Source organism: Perna viridis, chromosome 13 (assembly GCF_037379345.1).
Source record: "Perna viridis isolate PV_CMFRI_1.1 ecotype Kerala chromosome 13, ASM3737934v1, whole genome shotgun sequence".
NCBI lineage: Eukaryota > Metazoa > Mollusca > Bivalvia > Mytilida > Mytilidae > Perna > Perna viridis.
In genome coordinates, this window is record NC_142457.1 from 31152567 (window position 1) to 31169000 (window position 16434).

The 16434-nt window shown below is 34.1% G+C and overlaps 1 protein-coding gene across 1 annotated transcript; it reads right to left on the bottom strand.

The window, feature by feature from the left end:
• Positions 1-1301: 1301 nt before the first annotated feature.
• On the bottom strand, positions 1302-14807 carry LOC148600316 (ficolin-1-like). Its single transcript, XM_088558130.1, is given in 5 exon segments — positions 1302-1439; positions 5942-6047; positions 11211-11375; positions 13923-13992; positions 14781-14807. Coding segments are annotated over 5 exon segments (504 nt in total). The 3' UTR covers positions 1302-1303.
• Between the last annotated feature and the right edge of the window lie 1627 nt (positions 14808-16434).

A 16434-nucleotide genomic window follows, 5' to 3' on the forward strand; every position in this document is an offset into this window, starting at 1 on the left:
ATCACCAAATCTTTTCAAGCGTTCTATTAAAACAGAAAGAAATCAGTCTGTTTCTTAGATACTTGCTTAATATTTATATAAAATAGGTGACACAAACGTACTAATGATCTGTAAGAATTGTATTCCTTAACCTACAGTACAATTTTTGTTTCAATATTTTTTTATAATTTGCCACCTGACGAAGGCCCTAAAGCCGAAAAGTTTGGCCCATATTCTTTTAATTTGTTTACGTTTTAATTTTTTATTTGTATGTAGTTCCTTTTTACCTTTTAAATTCATTCATTATCATTATAACCATACATCTCGTTTGATTGTTGTCTTGTGCGCGTTTAAGTGTAGGTACTTATAAGAATCAGGCAAAATGGAAAAAATCTGAAACATGCATGTCAAAACCCAACCGATCTGACGATGCAATATCACTCGAGGATACTTTCTCTTTTTGAAAAGACCATTATTTGATCAGTGGCTTTGCTCAGAAATTTTTCAATAGAAGTTTTTGACAGAGTTATCTGCCCTTGAAATATTCATTTTCAGTGCATTTCACGGAAATGATAACTCAATTTACCAACATGATATGGAAATTCTTGTCTATTTTCCTTGACTCTGATGGTATAACTAGTCAAATTAAACTTCCAAAATGGTTTTTTTCCATACCATGTTTTACCCACTGCCTGATTCTTACGGAGTTTGACACTCAATATCGTGACTGGATTCAATGATTACGTTGAGCATGCTTTTGACGAATTCACCGGATTTGTTATTTAACGTTTCGTAATTTCCCTAAAAAGTTCCGAATGGTCTAAATAATATACTATAGTCTTCATAAATGGATAAATTATAATGACTCGCATTTGTATGAAGTTCTGTTTGATTCGACTGCATGGTATTAATGGTCTAAAAAGTACACCGGAAGCCGTTGTAGTCTGTTTGCATTAAGTAATATTCAAATACCATAATAATATTCAAATAAAAATCAAAAGCTACCAAATCATTAAAAACAATTCAGCCAACAACTTCAAACAAATCAGCATGGTACTTTCGCAGAGGAAAATTCAACACTTTTTCTTTTTTTCGGGCTGGCTTGCCTGCTAAAACAATAACACATGGAGGTCTTTAGGAAAGGGGTCTATAGGATGGTGACAATAAGATATGGGTCTACAGGATAGGGGACTATAGGATGGGGACTATAGAGTAGGGTCTATAGGATAGGGGTATTTAGGATAGGGGTCTATAGGATAAGGGTCTATAGGATAGGGGTCTATAAGATGAGGGTCTATAAGATGAGGGTCTATAGGATAGTAGTCTATGTTCTTCTCATCATCATTTTAACTGTCTTATATGAATAGTGATAGCCTCTCCAACTTTTCCAGTTAATACCGTCAGCAAATGAATCATGTTATCCGGCAAGGTAAAGCCCATTCAAATTACTATGATGACAGCTGAAAAATTACCAGATTGTGTTCATTCACGCCAAAAAAAAATTGGCAAAATAGCCATTACATATGTTATGTAACGCTCAGAAACATTGGAAAAATAACAATAACCAACCATCACATGTTTTAAATTACGCTCAGAATATTGACAAAATAACCATCACGTGTTAAGAACGCAGGCAAATATTGAATTTCATGTCAAATGGAGTTTCACATGAAATTCACGTAGACTTCACATGAAATTCACTGAACACGAATTTCATATAACTAATATTGGCAAAATAGCCATCACAAGCATTTATTAGTGCCCAGAAAATTGACAAAATAATCATCACATGTGTTAATTAACTCTCAGAAAAATGAGGGAAAAAGGCTTCACACCGTGTAAATAAGGCTATACGAAAATTGAGTAAAAGCCATCACGTGTAGATTAACGTCCAGTCATTTTTCGAAATTATTCTGAATATTTGGTTTGTTTTGTTTTCAAAAGTAACAGGACGTTTTGTATTTAGTCAAATTGCATTGAATATATATGTTTTAAACAGATAATAACTATCGATTGAACAAACAGTGTACCGTACCAATTTTGTTCAAAGACACAGGCATCGATTTCACAAAAAGTTGTAAGTGCGAAATTGATCGCAAATTATGCTACTTTAGTATGTGACATTATAACTTACGATCAACTTTACCCTTACGACTTTTTGTGAAATCTTTAGATCCAGTCAGGGAATCTTGCCATAAGGGACTGGTCCTAGTTTATCAAGGCATGGAGCCGGTGCAAATTGGCATTGGAAACATACATTTTTTAAGAACAATTTCCACGGATCCAGTTTTTATTTGGTAATGGTCATAATGTGCATGGGATATCAAACTTTTTTTTAGCGAGACTTGCCACAAGACTTCATGTGATAAAATAAGTCGTCATACTAAACATATTCTTCTAATAAATACTTCGTCAATTAGATCGACTTATATGTTTGAAACTCAAAAATATGCTTCATTGTTGGACAGCTATTCATGTTAGAGTCACGCTGCAAAATTTCACACAATTTTGTTGAAAAATAAATTATTTATGGCAAAATTTATATCAATGGCGTATGTCGTAACTTCAACTTTTTGAAGACAAGGAAAGAAGTGTCCTCTAAATAGCCTCCATTGAGTTTATTAGATAGATTTTCTGATTTTTTATCTTTATTTCCATTGCAAATAGTATGTTTCTGAAGAAGAAAACACGGACTAGCCGTATTTCTATCTGATTAAAGACATCAATAGGTGTTTTAATACATGACACTGTACTATGACAGCATTTTCCTCAAGTACAGGAGTACTTACATATTTAGAAACTAAAAAGAATAGAAGAACCAAAGTCGAAAGAAAAATATCAGATGAGATCATTAAATTAAAAAAAGCCAACAGCAGGGTTTTCAGACTGCCAGTTTTGGTGAATATGCCATTTACACTAAGATTTTTCCCCTACAACTTAAAAAACCAGACATTTTGAAATGCATGTTTTTATGCTTATGAACTGGATGTTTCTCTTTCCTATCAGGTCAGATTTTGTCTGCTTTTAGGCTCTTTGGTCATGTTAGTGTATTGTATGATTTGCTCCGAAACAAACTTCGGACTGTTTTTCTTCAACTCAGTATGGGTTTAAGTGGCATGTTTATTCATGGAATATGCAAAAGAAAGGAAAATAACGGTTTCTTTTATACTTTTACACATATCTTTCTCTCATAATTGAGAATTTCATACTAATGCAGTACACGGGAGTTTTACAAGAGGTATGGCCAATGGACAATTCTAATTTTGCCGAATGTATTTAGCTGTAGATTAAAAGCAGCTTCTAACTTTTCAGTGGAGTTGTTCATGTTGTTAAAGTTTGAACATCCACCATCTTTTATTCCATTAGCAGGGGGGATCCAGGATTTAATATTGCGGGGGGGGGGGCACACATTTAAATTTTGAGGTTAAATTTTTGAAATATTCTAGAGTGGGTGCAATGTAGATATCTTTTATGGTAAAATTAGCGAGAAATTAAAGTTTCAACCTAAACCCACCTAAATCTACCCCTGAAAACCCATGCTTTGCAAATTTTAGGGGGCGGGGCACATACCCGCCACGCCCCCGCCTAAATCCGCCTCTGATTAAACAGTTATTTAGTGATCTGCTTCATTAATATATCTAGATATTAAATCTAAACTACTGAGGAGAAAAGAGAGAAATACAAATTCATCTGTAGTAAATGAATTATATTTTCCTTGGTGCAGCATTTTTTTCATCTAGATTACCATGGGACAAAATTTTTTTTTGATTTTCCACATGCATGGACATAAACTTTTTTTATATTCCCGTACTTGTACCGTTCCATTCCCGGCAATTAATATTGACCGGTACCTAATATAATAAAATGTCAGTACGGAAGCGTATTAGCGTCATTCGATTTTTAACAAAAAAACGCAGTTTTGCGTAATTACGAAAAGTTTGCATTATTACACAAAGCGCTGTTACTGAACATCAAACGTGGAACACCCGCTACTGATACGTTTTAAAGGACGAGAGAGTGAATACTTGTAAAATATCTAGATAAAAACTACGCCGAGTGTAGCATGATATAGGACCGCATCATATTGAACTCAGTAATTTTGCGACCAATATGGATGCTCTATTGTATTTGAAACATGCAGAGAATGATGGACTAATATGTTTGACTTATTCAAAGAATGATGGAACACCTAAATATTTTTGGCACCTAGGCGTTTAGAATTTGTCTTCCAACTTATTTGCTTAATTTCCTGAAAAAAAAAATCAAAAACAAAACAAAAAAACTGAACTAACAAACAAACAAACACAAAGGATTTCAATAGACATCGAATAAAATTAGCCCTCGCTAATGAAAAAAGTTCACATTTAAGCAGACTCCTTGTTTGACCCTTATTTCTGAGAAATGGTAAATAACACCTCAAATTTATCGACACATCAACCAAATACCTATATTATGTCTAAAATTTGTTGGAAAAAAATTCTAGGACATAAAAATTTTACAAACACTTGAAATGAAGTTTTTGTCCCCATTCGGAAGTGGTAAGCGCTATCACAGATCTAACACATCACGAGGGATCTAATGCAACAATTCTATCGAAATCAGACTGCAAATACATTGCAAATGTAAAAAAGGTTATTTTTTTAAATGTTGCCCCATATTAACCCCTATAGCTTTGAAATAGTTTTCGATAAATCAATTTTTTGACAGAATTTGAAAAAGAACTCAATGAAAAAATAATCATCAGAATCCGATACACAATGTTTTTGATACAACACCAAATCCCTCCTTCGGTCCTTTTTTTTATGAAATGGTAAGGGCTTAATGATGTAGGAACCTTTTTTTAAGTAAGTAGTAACATTGTAGATAAATTTTCGTAATATCGCAAAACTTTGTGTAATAACGAAATAAAATGAAAAAGCTAAGGTGACGCCAATACGCTTCCATAGATAAGAATACACTGACATGTCTAAATTACACGTTTTAAGTACATTTTTTCCCATGAAGACTATTGATACAACACCAAATCCCTCCTTCGGTCCTTTTTTTATGAAACGGTAAGGGCTTAATGATGTAGGAACCTTTTTTTAAGTAAGTAGTAACATTGTAGATAAATTTTCGTAATATCGCAAAACTTTGTGTAATAACGAAATAAAATGAAAAAGCTAAGGTGACGCCAATACGCTTCCATAGATAAGAATACACTGACATGTCTAAATTACACGTTTTAAGTACATTTTTTTCCCCATGAAGACTATTGAAATACAGTAATATCTTGATATTTTTGTACTCTTAAGTAACATTTTAAATGGCTCTTTGACGATGATAAATCACAGTGAAACCGGGTAAACCGAACACTGGAAAAAGAGGAAACCTATATAAATAAGAAATCTTAAGAAGCTAATTACGTTTTGAACCTGTGTATAACGAACACCTCCCTGAACCGAACAGAACCATGAGTCACAAATGCTTTGATTATCCTATTTATCATAAAGATTTTCTTCTTTATTCGTTGAAACTTTCAACGTAATTTAAAAAAAAAATGTGAACTTCGGATCGATATTTGTGTTGTGACGTTTTGGCGGGAGAAAATCCGAGAATGAAATTACCGAATTTATTTCACAGTATAATCATTGATTCATTTTTACATACAGATGAGATCAGTTTTAACCTCTCAGGGGAACTGTCAGAAGAACCGGCTCTATAACAGTTTTAAAGGAGTCATACATGTACATGTAGAACAGTTCTAGAGCCAGCTCTTCTGACAGATCTACTACATTGTAGAAGAGCCGGCTCTGCTAGAACTGCCAGAAGAGTTAGCTCTAGAAATGTCCGAGAACTGTTCTGAATCTGTCATAGAGCTGTTCTTCTGACAATTCCAGAACAGTTTTATGAGAGGTTAGAACTGATTTCACCTGTAGGGAGTTTTCGGTAAATCACCGCTATCTATAAAAAATATAATTACCTCTCATACTACCAGCCCCCTTTAAATCTTGTAGCACAGTTATGGGTGGAAGCGTCGTTATCTTTCGTTGTTAACTTTTTACCATTATGATACTGCAGGCTGTTCCCTAAAATGTTAAATCATAACTTGTTGCATTCAAACAATTCTCGTACATTATGCCAGAGCTTGCCGTAACTACGACATTTTATGCATTCGCGGATCGTTACGATGCATCCATCTGCATCATAAAAACTGATTTGTTCAACGTGTTATAGTTTTCCTTTCCTTTTTCGTCTAACCCGGACTTGACTTTATGATTCTAGAAAAGCATAGGACGCATACCCTACCGGTGCACCTGGTCCATGCTTCCAGTTTTCGGTGGAGTCAGAGTAGCAGTAGTCGCTCATTTTCTTCTGTTATTTTGTATGTATTATTTTGGTTATTTGTTCTTTGTTGTGTGTGTCTGTTTCCCATGTCTGGTCTTTGTGCCTGAATTACATTCTTATAATTTTCGATAGAATCTTGTTTCCCTTGATTACTCTTCCATTTTTTATGTTTTACCTCCGTCGTCCGTTTCTTTCACGATCTTTTTAGGGGGCTTTGACACGATGCCTTACCATGGCAACCTAACCGATGTAGCTTACATCGCATTTCATACCTTCACCTAGGTTAGGCAATGCTCGTCAGGTCGAGTGATGTCCAAATTTGATTACACACTTTGGCAAACTTCAATTAACCTCATGTGACCTCGGAAATGAGAGAGCACACTTATTCTTTCTTCATTTTGGTCTTCAAATAAGGATTGTATAATCAGGTATGATTCGGAGAGTTTGTATTTTTGGGCGGATCGAAACGGCAGGTTAATTCAAGGTCAGTCCCCTATATAATGGGCAGCGTTGGCCGTGTCGGGCGTCTGATACCATCTACTCTCATGAATAATTATAACACCAATAATATAGCCTATAGCCTAGCTGGCCGAGTGGTCTAGGGCGCTGGACTTAGTGCAGGCGGTGTTGCCATAGATGTCACAGCGGTACGAGTTCGAGTCTCGCGGAGGGAACGACAAAAATTTGCTTCGCAAACTTGACAGTTCTAACATCGTTGGGAATTTTTCAGACCCTTCTTTAAGTTTACGTTATCTTCCCTGTATCAATTTGATCCGATGGAGCAGTGTAGAGAATAGAGTCGTCACATTCTGAGACGTTGTATATATATATATATATATATATTTCGAATCTTTCAATCATCGTTTATATATATATTTCGCCAATTCTGGCGGCACAGTAAATACTTGGTTTCGAATCTTTCAATTATCGTTTATACTTGGTTTCGAATCTTTCAATTATCGTTTATGCTGTGCCATATATATATATATATATATATAAACGATAATTGAAAGATTCGAAACCAAGTATTTACTGTGCCGCCAGAATTGGGCACCAACTATTATATACTGTGTGGGGGCACGAATAAAAAAATCCAAGATATTCCAAATTTGAGCCTAAGAAAGTTCTTTAATATGGCATGGACAAAAAATATTATGAATCCATATTCTTCCCATTATTTAACCTTGTAGGTTTCCAATAAAAAATTTAACCCCTGCTGCTGCTGATAAAAATTTATTTTTTTCGCGCTTGCACGAAAAAAAAAAAAAAAAACAAAACAAAACAAAACAAAACAAAAAAAAATTTTAAAAAAAAATCAAAATCAAAATAAAACCCCAGCTCAACCCCCATTTGAATAGAAAAATGTATTACAAGCATAAAAAAACTAGGCAGGGAAACTCACCGAACACAACAAAGAACACCGAATAACTTAAATTGGAAATAAAAAAAGGGGAAAATTGAGAAACTTGGACCCCAATAGTAACTGGGACCACTATACACTGGTGATGTAAGACCACCCGCTGAGTGTCCCGTCTAGGGTACACAAAATGGGAAAGTTTTTAAGGAAAAGTAGAACATGGTTAACTGATCAGTTCTCAGTTGCAGATGAATGTACCATAACGATCCACGAGTTAAAGATGACTAGCATGTTGCTATTGTTCTGTTTCTTCTTCTACCAATGATTTTATCAATTGGTACTTGAGCTCATTACTTAAGGGAATGAACCAAAAGAGTAATCAAGGGAATCAAAGTTCTAGCAGAACTTAAATGAAGGTAATCCAGGGACAAAGACCAGATATGGAAAACAGACACACACAACAAAGAACATAAAGTAACTAAAACAATACATACAAAGTGAAAAAAGCAAATAAGCAACTCGAACTCCACTAAAAACTGGGAGCATGGACCAGGTGCACCGGTAAGGTAAGCGCCCTCTGCTTCTCTAGAAACACCCGCGGAATTATTCATAAAAAAGTCAAGTCCGGGATAGACGAAAGAGGAAAGGAAAACTATGACATATTGAAAAATTCAGTCTTCATTGTGCAACTTTGTGAAAAAATAACTCTAAGTGAAGAAAAGTGAAGCAAAATTTTTGTCCGTTTCTATAAAAATAGGAAAAGTTAATTACAATGTATCTAGAACATTTCAATATCTCAGTCAGAAACGTAGGTGGCTAGAAACATGAAATTGGTGTGGTGATAGAACTCAATGAGCCTAATAATATCATACAAAAAATAGTGAACCGGCATTATTGTCTGTTTCCATGACATGAAAAAACTTTCAAAGATGCCGAAATACGCTTTTTCCCACGGCCTTAACTTAATTCATCAATTGCTTTAATAATTTCAATGCAAATTGAGCATATGATGCGTCTGATAAAGATCTCTGAATTCACACAATAGTTCAGCAGAAATGTCACCATATTCAATACGGTCACCTGAGGTCATGATATAGGATATTGTGATATTTCGTCATTTAACACCCCCCCCCCCACCACAAAAAAAAAAATTTAAAAAAAATCTGCCACTGAGAATTGCTAATTTTCAGTTTTATTTAAATCCAGAAAAATTATGTCAGCAACAAAGAAATATTAACTTAATATTTTCTCATATTATAAACTGTACAATTAAAAATGTATTCACTAGATAGGAAGTTTGAAGTGTGGACATCATTTCCTTGCCAAAAATATGACCAAAAAGTTTTAAAAATTGACAGAATATCTGAATTTGGATACACTTAAAACAATTATTTTGTGCTTCAAATGAATTTTTAGAAAATTCAGAAGTCTGTATGTGTTTACTTTTGTTATAATTTCAAGTCTAAATTTTCATTTACATTTTACACTTTATGGTTAGTTATAGTCTCACTTAGGCCATTACCTTTATCATTCTTTCTCCTTTCCTAGAAAAATGGAGGTCTCCATTCGTAAATTAATCAGAGCTTTACTTGTGTTAATGGGAGTTAAACATCTCGTTTTGAATTTGAATTCTTGGTTTGACCTTACCACATAAACAACAAACATTTAGACCTCACAAATAAGGCGTTCTAGAGTATTATCAAATTATAAGGCGTTCTAGAGTATTATCAAATTATAAGGCGTTCTACAGTATTATCAAATTAGAAACGTTCTACAGTATTATCAAATTAAAGAAGTTCTACAGTAATATTAAATTATAACCGTTCTAAAGTATTATCAAACTATATGCGTTCTACAGTTGTATGAAACTATAAATTATAAGTATTCTACAATATTTTCAAATTATAGGCGTTCTGGAGTATTATCAAATTAAAGCCGTTATAAAGTATTTTCAAATTAAAGGTGTCCTACAGTATTTTCAAATTAAAGGCGCTCTACAGTGTTATTAAATTATAATCGTTTTCCGTTTTATCAAATTAAACATGTTTTACAGTAATATATACAATATAGGTACATTGTCGAAAATTATTGAAGATATGTGATGAGGCGACGGAACGGGTAGGAAATGCTAGGCTCCGCCGAGCTATTTCCCCCGTTCCAAACCGAATACACATATCTTCAATAATTTTCGACAATGTACCTATATTGTTTTTATCCTGTTATATTAATAGTTTTGTGCGTGTGTACATTTTTAAAATAAAATTTTAAAATGCATATCCCCTGAGGAGCCTCGATCGTTAAACCCGAAGAAAAAAATTAATACGCACCGTATAATCCGTCAAAGCTGTTTGAAGAAAATAAGCAATGTATCAAAATTCATTTAATTCCAAAAGACAAATAAGTAAAATGAACAATAAATACAAATATTTTGAATGTTGTAAAGTCGATTTTAAGAACATTAAAGTTTTGCATTTCGCGAGGAAGGTGGAAGCAGACTTGTTTCTGTTTGGTATATGGCAGCAGAGTTCAGGGGTGAAATTTGTGCACTAGTTTCTTTGGGATTTGAAATATTTGTTTGAGATTTTTGAAGAAGAGGAGGCAGTTGTATGGGCAGATCTATAATGTAGTGTTCCTCTGATTCATTATCTTGGGGTAGAGGCAGGAATAAATCCAAGGCCATAACAGTTTCCTGGTCATTTGTCTCTTCAAGAGTTTTATCATATTGTAATGCTTCAATTTCTTTAAGTGGGGACCAGTTTATGTTAAATTGTGACAAAGACTCTGGCTCAGAGTCCGACATGACTGAAATGACAGGGGTAGTCGTCTGCAAACTGATAATGAATCAAATCTGAACGAGATTTGGGATTTGCCATATATATGACGGTGAAAACAATACAAACAAAATCATTATTTGGTTTACATAAAATCTTTTATTTCATTCAGGTGAAAACGAAACAAAACAGCAAAAAAAAAAAGATTAACCGGATACGCAATCGCAATTTGTTTATATCGTATCTATGGTGCCGGCCATGATTAATTTACGCATACCAGAAAAAATAGTTCCGCCGATCACGTGAGTGGGAGGAGCCAGAAAGTCGATAACCTGCTAATGTACGGATACAGCAAAAAAAATAATAACCGTATACCTTTATTCGTTTAACAAATAACCTCATTGCAGGATAACAAATTATAAGTGTTCTACAATATTATCAAATTATAAGCGTTCTACAGTATTATCAAATTATAGGCATTCTAGAGTATTATCAAATTAAAGGCGTTATACAGTATTTTCAAATCAAAGGCGTTATACAGTATTTTCAAATTAAAGGCGTTCTACAGTATTATCAAATTAAAGGCGTTCTACAGTATTATAAAATCATAGGCGTTCTAGAGTGTTATCAAATTAAAGGCGTTCTACAGTGTTATCAAATCATAGGCGTTCTCCGTATTATCAAATTATAGATTTTTTTTTACATATTTTCAAAATATAAGCGTTCTACAGTATTATTAAATTATATGCGTTCTACAATATTATCAAATTACTTACCTGCATCACCTGTGTATTGAACAAATTCTAGTTTATATCCACTGCTCTCGGGACCTAGACTAAACATCGAATACTGTGCATATTTTGTTTTGTTTTCAAAGTCTTCAAGAAAAATCTGCAGTGAGTAAGTTCCACTGGCTGTTATGTGATGGATTTTTTCGTTTCCTGCAAAAACAAAAAAAAAAAAAAAAAAAACCGCGATCTTCTATACCTTATACATTTAGCCAAATTGTGGGCATCATTTTCCGTTATTAATGCTTATAGTTGTAACGTTACTTTCCGTCAGTAATACTAACAGTTGTGAGGTTACTTTCCGCCAGTTATGACCCTAATTGTGACTTTACTTTCCATCAATAATGTTCACAGTTATGACGTTCCGTCAGTTATGCACACAGTTGTGACAATACTTTTCGCCAGTAATGCCCAATATTATAACATTACTTTCTGTCAGTAATGCTCACAGTAGTGACGTTCCATCAGTAAGACCCACAGTTATGACGTTCCGTCAGTATGCACACAGTTGTGACAATACTCTCCGCCAGTAATGCTCAATATTATAACATTACTTTCCGTCAGTAATGCTCACAGTAGTAACGTTATTTTCCGCCAGTAATGCCCAATATTATAACATTTCTTTCTGTCAATATTGATCACAGATGTGACGTTCCGTCAGTAAGGCCCACAGCTTTGACGTTACTTTCCATCAGTAATGCCCACAATTGTGATGTTAATTTTTGTCAATAACGTCAACAGTTATGTCACTGATGCCAACAGTTGTGTCGTTACTTACCGCCGGTAATAGTCCCAGTTGTAAAGTTATCCTCCGTCAATAATGCCATACAGTTTTGACGTTACTAACCATCTGTAATGCCCACAATTATGACGTTACTTTCCGTCAATAATGTCCACAGTTATGACATTTCGTCAGTGATACCCACAGTTGTGACGTTACTGTCCGCCAATAATGCCCACATTTGTGACATTACTTTCCGGAAGTAATGTCCACAGTTCTGAAGGTTATTGCCGCCAGTAATTCTCACAGTTTTGACGTTACTTTCCATCAGTAATGCCCAGAGCTTTTACGTAACTTTCCTACAGTAATGCATACAACTTTGACGTTACATTCCATCAGTAATGCCAACAGTTATGAGATTACTTTCCGCCAGTTATGTCCCTAATTATGACTTTACTTTCCATCAATAATGTTCACAGTTATGACGTTCCGTCAGTTATGCACACAGCTGTGACAATACTCTCCGCCAGTAATGCTCAATATTATAACATTACTTTCCGTCAGTAATGCTCACAGTAGTGACGTTACTTTCCACCAGTAACGCCCAATATTATAACAGTACTTTCTGTCAGTAATGCTCACAGTAGTGACGTTCCGTCAGTAAGGCTCACAGTTATGACGTTCCGTCAGTTATGCACACAGTTGTGACAATACTCTCCGCCAGTAATGCTCAATATTATAACATTACTTTCCGTCAGTAATGCTCACAGTAGTGACGTTACTTTCCACCAGTAATGCCCAATATTATAACATTACTTTCTGTCAGTAATGCTCACAGTAGTGACGTTCCATCAGTAAGGCTCACAGATATGACGTTCCGTCAGTATGCACACAGTTGTGACAATACTCTCCGCCAGTAATGCTCAATATTATAACCGTCAGTAATGCTCACAGTAGTGACGTTACTTTCCACCAGTAATGCCCAATATAATAACATTTCTTTCCGTCAATATTGATCACAGATGTGACGTTCCGTCAGTAAGGCCCACAGCTTTGACGTTACTTTCCATCAGTAATCCCACAATTGTGATGTTAATTTTTGTCAATAATGTCAACATTATGTCACTGATGCCAACAGTTGTGTCGTTACTGACCGCCGGTAATAGTCCCAGTTGTAAAGTTATTCTCCGTCAATAATGCCATACAGTTTTGACGTTACTATCCATCTGTAATGCCCACAATTGTGACGTTACTTTCCGTCAATAATGTCCACAGTTATGACATTTCGTCAGTGATACCCACAGTTGTGACGTTACTGTCCGCCAATAATGCCCACATTTGTGACATTACTTTCCGGAAGTAATGTCCACAGTTCTGAAGGTTATTGCCGCCAGTAATTCTCACAGTTTTGACGTTACTTTCCATCAGTAATGCCCAGAGCTTTTACGTAACTTTCCGACAGTAATGCATACAACTTACATTCCATCAGTAATGCCAACAGTTGTGACGTTTCTTTCCGTCAGTATTGCTTACATTTTTCATGTTACTTTCAGTCAGTAATGCCCACATTTGTGACATTACTTTCCATCAATAATGTCCTCAGTTATGACGTAACCTGCCGCCTGTAAAGTCCACAATTTTCCGTCAGTAATGTCTATAATTTGGACTTTAGAGGGAGGTAGTGGTAATACTAGATTCCAATTTCAGGCTTTTAACTTCGATTTATAATAATTATTTCTTTAAAATTCAATGATATTAAGCCTTGTTTTATTTACAGATTGGACCTTGCTTCTCGAGACTAGTGTAAATGAAAAAAAAAATATCTAGGTTTAAAACGAGACAGACTTCCATTATGACGATTTCATGCAAATATTAAATCAATCATTATGTAACATAAGCATTCAGTAAGAATAACCATTATTAGGAAGACAAAATTATTGCTTCTTTCTTACCTAGCCAAAATTATCCATTCAGATGACCAAATCCTTCTTTATATGTTTTCCAGTCTCTAAAGAAATCCACAGATCCATCTTCACGACTTTGAAACACCTGATGATATAACTCATTGTGTAAAATGTTATGTATATTGATCTAGGAACAATCAGATATATTTTTTCAAAAACTTTTGGTTGTTTGCATCTCTTTATGCCCAAAAACACATCGGTTATGTACCATGCGTGCATTTTCAACGTGGATACTATACCAAATATCCATGAAAAGTTAAAAGTGAAATTATATTGATGATCACTACACTAGATGTAATCTTAACCAAAACTATAATCGAGACAGAAAATCTTTTGTTTGGACATTTTATAAAGATTTTGTAGAAAATTTTAATTAATTCGCAAACTTATATAGAATGTCTTACAAATGCTTAAAGAACACTTATCTGACATTAAGGAGGTAGACCTAGATTAAGGGACACAACTATTGAAATCAGTGATATGCTTGTATCATATTCAATTTCACTAAAGCCTTTCAAGCTTTCATTTGAAACTGAATAGAATAAATCCAAGTGACTATGATGCTTACATGAGATTAATTTAAAATGCTGCATACAAACGTTCCAATAATTTGTAAGAGTTGTGTCCCTTACCCCGGGTCTACCTCCTTAAATCATATTTCAAAATTATTACTGGGGTCATCAAACGTTTTTTGCCACTAAAAGGGGCTTTTATATATATACAGTTTTGTGTCAATATTGTTTTGTTAAGTAATTTTACAGCATAAATTACACTATTTGCTTACTAAAAATACATTCTTCTGTAGGATTTTACAAATGAACGAAAATAATGGTCCACATGATGAACTATAAGAATTCTTAACCTTAAACTTACCGTCCATCCACCCTCATCTATGTCCATTTCACAGAAAACTTCAATACCGTCTTTGGAGTTTGGATATATTGTATATATATCAGAAGGGTTGATGTTCCTGTCAAAATCGCTACAATCCAATGGCAGCGAAACTGCAAAATAGTTCTCAAATCGACATTTCAGAAACCATGTAATAATGGGTAAAATGATTGACATTGGAATTTCGTGTACGAACAATGACATTACAACACTTTCGTTTGAAGCAAGTCAAATCATTTTGTTTTTGTTTTTTTGCTTTGAAAATATTTTTTTACAAGCCAGTAGATTCTGAAACGGTTATTACCGGCCTTGTAATAATGTAAAATTAGTAATGCGTCAAATTTTATCATCGTATAAATTTACGCAAAAGAAGTTTTTGTTGATGAGTTCCTATGCTTTAATTGTCGTTAATTCAGATGAACAGTATATGGGATTTACAAAGCCTACAATGACATAAAATGTACTTATTTGACAATCTGGTATTGTTTGCAAGAATCCACATACATTTTTATTTCATTACCCCATCAGAATATATTTTATAATTTAGATTTTCTTGGAGTTGTATTTGTTTAAAAAAAATCATCCTCATATGTTATCAGTGACGTCAGATAACTTGTATTGAGACATTTTTAGCGGGAGTGTAAACGAAAGAAACCTCAAGATGCATGTGGTATATTGAAATGCAATGAATAAATCAGCACATCAATGAAAATATTATGTGTGTACAAAATTTCATGTTTATTATGAAACAACACCTTTCGTTAATCACAATCACAATTTCAATTTTCTGTATACTTTGACGACAATTTAAGGAAATATAGAATTAATAACTTTACAATGTTCGAAATGCATGAGAAAAAAACCTTTTCGTGGTATTTTAGACAATAAGATAAAAATTATGAAAGTTGCATTTAGAAAGGTATATGATTTTTTACAAAGGAAAAAAAACACGATTATAAGCTCTCGCCATTGTGACATTGAAATTGGAATGACAAGAGTCACTGCTAATGATTTATGTGATTATGTGATAAGTTGCAGAATAAACATAATACCTGCGTTTGGTGATTTTCTACTGAAACACGTCAATTCTTTCGTATATGCTAGCGATAATCCTGGGTATTTCCAAGAATGGAGCATGCACTCTTTTGTGTCTTTGTTCCATAAAAACCTTATACATGGGCCTATGTCATTTCTCTCACAAATCGTGGCACATGTTATTTTTGAAGGTAGTTTTTCTGTATAAAATATGTTCCCGTTAACCGTAAAAAACACTATTGATATGATAATAATAGCCATATGTAACACTCACGATTAAAGTCATACAAACCAGAATCAATCTTCTGCTTCCTTTCACCATGTTTTATTTTACAAAGCGTTCAAATATTTCCACTAGACTTTTCAGAACCGAAATATATGCCATATATTATTTACCTTAATTATCTGCAGCACAAAATTCGAAATCTGTAAAACAGTGACGTTTCAATCTTTCTATTAATCTCTATTGAAGCTTCGTTAGATTTTGTGTTTTGTATTTTGTGTTTTGTATTTTGTCTTTTAGATTTAGTAGAACTCACACCTTGAAACACGTTTACCGAAATATAAAATATCCATATGATTGGTTTTTGTTTACTAGTGC